The sequence below is a fragment of the Parasteatoda tepidariorum genome, chromosome 3, assembly GCF_043381705.1.
Source record: "Parasteatoda tepidariorum isolate YZ-2023 chromosome 3, CAS_Ptep_4.0, whole genome shotgun sequence".
NCBI classification, from domain to species: domain Eukaryota; kingdom Metazoa; phylum Arthropoda; class Arachnida; order Araneae; family Theridiidae; genus Parasteatoda; species Parasteatoda tepidariorum.
Window position 1 is genome coordinate 58,311,678 of NC_092206.1, and position 6,000 is coordinate 58,317,677.

Here is a 6,000-nt window from a genome sequence, read left to right on the forward strand (position 1 = left end):
TGTCGCAACATTTACAGGACACCCTGTATATTATACTTAATTAACTCTGTATATTATACTGTATATTATATTGTACTTAATCCCTTAACATATTTCAGAAAAATGGACCAAAAATGGAACATTTTTTTGACTGTTTAATTTTGTTCTTTATATTATTATAAAAGTTAGAAAATGGTTTTTTATTAAATAACTAAAATTTTAAATGCAATAACTGCTGTGTTTATAATTTTTACATGCACATAAAAAAAAGTAATGGATTACACACATATCATATTCAATTAGAGCAAATTAAACAAAATTTCGAAGCTAAATGCAACATAACTAGTATAAAATAAAAACACAATATGATTTTCAATACATAAATTTTACAAATTTTTACAGTATGGTGTATCCCAAAACCTGGTATTGCACTCAAGCCCATTTCGCACGCTTTGCAATTAACTCGTGCCTCACATCCCATCCTCTTCCCTTCTTTATATTTAGGACAGCATATAAAACACTGTCTGGTTGGAGTAGATATTTTCCCTGTTGGTGGAATGTGTTCTGGAAAGTGTCCGACCCACATTTTCCCTCTCTCAGCTAAAGTCATAATCAGTGAAAAACTAAAATCACTAATGCCATCTATTAGAAAAATAGCGAATTAAGTATCCTAAAGTAGAAACGACCTCAGCTTGGGCTTCACAAAATAGAAACGTTAATTTTTCTCTTGCTCGAAGTCAGTTCGGGCACCCCAAATACTGCGCCCAAACTGGATTCGGGCGATACTGGGAAGGGGTTAATTAAAACCAGAGGTCCACATATGTGTACCTAAAATTTTTAGCCCAATAGCAGTGTAATTCATATTTTATTTATCTTATTATGACTTAGGGCCATAAAATAGAAATTCAGAACTGCAAAATATATTTTTGCAATATTCCTTTATGATTCAGAAGTGAGGAGGTTAAAATATCTCAAATTCTATTTATTAGCACTTGTAGAATATTTTTACTTTTTAAAATTGCAGCATAACCTATATACCATTCTTAAAACCACAATTCCAAGCTTAGGAGAAAGAAAAAATTAACAAGTCTGTTTGCATTTCTGAGACGGTTGAAGCGGTTTTCTTCATTCCTACATGAAGCAGTAAGCTAGACAAAATACAAACACTAGTAAAACACCAATTTAAGTAAACTTTAATGAGAAGTTCTAAACTAATAGGTAATTTAAGTTTCTAACTAATTTCTCTTAACTCTGACAGACAAGGTTAGAGATTTAAAACCAGCAAGTAAGGTTTCTTTCTTAAATAAATAAATAAAAAAAATGTTTCAAACAAAAACAAAACTTTTTCTGTTTCCTCAAAACAGTTCTTTTCTTGATTTTTTATATGTACCCTGATACAAGGACACATAAAGTTAATAAGCGTACTACTTCTTAAATAGTTTGAAGTCCACTACTGTGTAATGCTTATCATTAAATTAATAAGAGTTTAGTTTACTACTTGCCTTTCAGGATTTTTTGAATCCACATGGTGCGAAGTTCCATGAGAAGCATTTGTATCACTTTTTTTCGCAGATGCGGATAGCTTGGGAACATCTGAAAATAAAGTAGGGAAAGAAAATACCATTTACTAATTTGATGACAAGTTAAAAAACTCAAGTACCTGAAAGAAATACTAAAAATAAGTCTACCTTAGGTTTCATTACTAAAAAACTATCGCCTAAATTTTATAAATAAAATTAATCCCTGCAAAAGTTTTAAATAATGTATAAGTTTTAATTTATCGTTTTATTTTAAACCAACTTTAAATTTTGTGTCATTTTTTGAGTTTTAGAGCGATTTTGACTACCTAGTTCTGTGCAGCTTAAGTTTAAAGAAAATTATTAAGGCTTATAAACTGAAGGGTGAATAAAAAGTGTAATTCCTCGTCTCACCTTTGAAGAAGGGAGTTCAAAATTCAAATTACTGTCATCGTAGTTTTATTTACGTCGCACTAGAGCTGCCCAACGGGTTATTGGTGTGGTCTGGGAAACATCTCTGAGGATGATCCGAAGACCTACATTAGATCCTCTGCAGAGGGGATGATTCCTCCGCTTCAGTAGCCCGACGACCAGTGCACGAAGTCCTGCACTTTACTGCAGAACAGTTTAGCGTGAACCGATACAGCACACACTCGGTCTCTTCACAGGCTGATTGAAGTGGTCATCCATCGGCACAATGACCGCTGACATTGATGTTTGACTTCGATGATTTACAGGGAACATTGTGTTTTAATGATCATTCTTCTGCGGGGCAAATTCAAATTCTACCGCGCAATGTTTGATGAATTGATTGTTTATTTATTTTAGTCGCAACAAGTCGCAACAAAAAAAAACTTCGCGAAAGTTGCCGCAATTAGGAATTTTCGAACCTTTCGAATTTTGTAAGAAATAGTATTTTTCAACCTCGTCCCTTTCCCTTCGATACTCAAACTATTTATCCGATTTATTTTTGCTTTTTGTGAAATTATAGATAATCAAATAAGATATTCCAAAGACCCCCTTTTTATGCAAATAGAAAGAATGAAATAAAAATACTTTTTTACTTTCTGAAATTCAGATTATCCTAGCAGGGATGATTCCCAAACCGTCACCAATTGCCCATTGTGCATTGTGCCCATTACTACTACTAGTTTACAACTCGAGCACCTTCTGGAATAATTCTTTGTCCCGCAGTGGACTGATCGTTAAGACACGATTCTCAGCAGATCACCGAAGTCAAGCATCACTGGATGCGGTCAGTGTGCGGGTGGGTGACCCACTTGGATCAGTCTGCGTAGGGACCGAGGGTGTGCGGTATTGGTCCTCGTTAAACTGTGCTACCGTAATGTGCTCGACTTCGCGTGCAGGTCGTTGGGCTACCGAAGCGGGGGTGCCATCCCCTCCGCAGAGGATCAAAATTGTGATGGCATGTCTTCGGATCATCCTCAGGGATGTTTCCCAGACCGTCGCCAATAGCCCATTGTGCAGCTCTAGTGCGACGTAAATGAACTACTACTACTACTACTACTCTGGAATAATTATTTATGACAACAAATAATTATTATGGCCCTCCTTTAATGAAGATTAACAAACGAAACTTTTATCATGTTGCTCTGCAGTACTTCATTTCCCCCATTGTTGTAGTTTTGTGTCATATTCGACTTAAAAACTCGAATTTTATCCAAAAGAGCCATTAAACACCAAAAAAAGACCTAGAATAATTTAAATGTGATATAAAATCTGTTTTTACCATTAAAGTATTCACATTAAGAAGATACTTAATCACCTAAAATAAATTTTAAGTCGATAAGAAACTGCAAAATTAGTTTGGGTACTTGCAACTCGAGAGGAAGAACACCTTTGAAATCACATGGTTGTGCTTAATTAAGTTATTGTATTTGGCACGTTAATGATACAACTTTTGGGCTTGGTTTATTATCATGCTATATATCAATTTTCAGGTTATATTTCATTAAATACCTGAAAGCGACGTCACTCATTTGTGTCAAATCTAATTGGTCGCTGAATCGTGGTTTAAGCAAGTGCTATGATTTGACTACGCGTGACGTTGCTTTCAGGCGTCAAATTAACGAATTAAAAATCACTACTTCTCTAACCGAATTTTTAAAAACGCAGGCGAACATAAATAGCATACTATGTTTTTCATTCATTCGTATCAAACTAGCAGGGTGTCTGTCTGCGACTAATTTCAAGCGATTTCTCATAAATGGCAGCAGTAGTTCAGTTAAAAAGCAGAGGCATAAGATTTCAAGCATTATCAATTCAAGTATATATATGTATACATACAATTGCAATGTAAAGGCTGTTTTTTTATGTAATCTGGGTCCCAGCCTCAGCCAACTGCACGGTTTTGGCCATTTCTCCCCTACTACTTTCTATCTCCATCATCTCAGAAAAATTGATTCGATGTTGAAACATAAAATTGATTCTTTGAACAATTATATGGTGCAATTTTCCTGCAACCTTAATTGAGTGCTAAATTGAACAATTTTTTATTGTTATTTTTATCTAGTTTTAGTTGCTGAACTGAAATTATATTTTAAGTATTTAAAATTTTATTTATCAGTAAATGAAAAATTCTATCGCTTCTCTAAATTGCAACATAACTTATCGTTCTTAAAACCACAATTCTAATTTCATAGGGGGAAAAAATGAAAAATAAGTTTCTTTAAAGATTCAATCAATCCTTGAGTAAAGAATTATAGTAATGAAATAGCACATATAATTTAAAAGAGGAAAAATTTAAAAAAAAGTAGAAGATGAAATGGCGTACAGTGACAAATAGAAACATTCTTTGAAATACTATAAAATACAAAAAGAAAGAAAAATATAGTTTTCATTTTCGTCAAATGAATCAAAGTTCTGAAAAGGGTAGTCGTCGACGACAAAGTCGATTAGTGTTTTGAAAAACTTTTTACCAAATCGAACCAAAGGCATGTACTAATGGAAATTCCACGCTGAAAAAGAAGAAGTAATGATTTTCTCAGACGATATTTTTCTGCGTCCATCCGTATTTATTTTAAAGGTTATGGTGTTTTGAATGATGCCAGCGTTAGTTTTGAAAGGTTCAGTTCAAAATGTATTTTCCGCTTTTAAAAAGTAAAAGGCGGCAATATTTTCGAGTAAAAATAAATTTAGTAAATTATGAAGAACACTTTCAAACAAAATGCATGTTTGCAAATGAATAAAAAAGTAAAATTTTTATTTAAAAGTTTAGAGAAGCGATAATAACAATAAGTGAGCTTTACTGAAAGTTTAAAACAGTGAAGTGAACATAATATGTGAACATACATAAATGAATAATTTTAATGGTTGCGTTACAAAATGCGTTTATTTGATTTGTTGAATTTACTATGTAATATGTCTTATCTAATTTAATTTGTAATTACGGTTTATTTCAAAAAGAAAATTTAAAAGAACTGCGTTGAAAAGAAAAGTCTACTAAAGCATTTTTAACGTATCTAGTAATTGTTTTTAATAAAATTTGAATTCTTACCTTTTTTCGAATTATGAAAGAGTGGCTTAACTGTTTGATTTTTTTAATCACACTCATACTTTTCTATATTATTTTAGGCTATTTGTATAGGTTATATTTGTATAGGTTTTTCATAGGATAATTGTATTTTCAGATAATTGAAAAATTTGTTCCCTTTTTCAATCATCGTCATGCAGATCCTAACTGTAGCCCTGATGAGCTAAGATTTTTTATTTTATTTTATAACCATCGTTGAGAGAACAGCCAACCCAATATAGGGCTTGCGACTGCCAATGTTCAACTCCGTAGCCTTGCAATTTTGAAAGCAATTAAAAAGATAAGGGAACTCCTGGATCAAGTATTGGAAGAAATTTGCCATCGTGGAGGACTTTTTGATGAAACTATCCCGCATTTGCATTACATTGAGAGGAAAAATACGAAAACCTCCCACGGTTAGCCTGATGGCAAGGGGACTCTAACCCATGATCTACCACTGAGGATATTTTACATCAGCACTGAAGTCGTGTGAACAGGATGCGGAATTCGAATCGACTAGCCATCGCTGTGATTCGAACTCACCTCATTAGGAAACGAGGGCTCTACTCCATAAGCCACCACGGCTCTTGGATGAACGAAGATTAAAGCAATTAGCGCTTTAAACATTTGAATCTTTTTACGCATTGAAAGACGGATGAAGAAATCATCTGTGTTTATTTGTATTGCGCTTATTTTCGATTTATTGTTATTTTTACACGTTTCGTATCTTCTGGCGATAACGCCACTGGCCAACACCTCCTAGAAGAAGGAAGGCCTCAGCATGGATCAATTTAGTAGTCCGATGTGACGAAGTTAACTGCGCAGTAGACGAAAAATAAGAAAGATGTCATTACGTTAGGGGTACTAAGCTGCGCAGTGGTTGAAAATACAGAATATGTCATTACGTTTGGACTACTAAGGGATATTTATGGTAACCCGTGCTGAGGCCTGTTCTTTCTAGGAGGTGTTGCT

At 33.8% G+C, this 6,000-nt stretch overlaps 1 protein-coding gene across 6 annotated transcripts in view; it reads right to left on the minus strand.

Moving 5' to 3' along the window:
• Positions 1 to 6,000, minus strand: part of LOC107447687 (teneurin-m) — a 391,268-nt gene that overhangs the window by 36,546 nt on the left and 348,722 nt on the right. For 5 of the 6 annotated variants that reach the window (XM_071178689.1, XM_043040120.2, XM_071178686.1 and 2 more), the window contains one exon: positions 1,482 to 1,572. In XM_071178689.1, the coding sequence (XP_071034790.1) occupies positions 1,482 to 1,572 (91 nt within the window). Of the gene's footprint in view, positions 1 to 1,481; positions 1,573 to 1,667; positions 1,808 to 6,000 lie in introns of those variants that run through there. The other variant, XM_071178688.1, reaches the window with a different exon arrangement.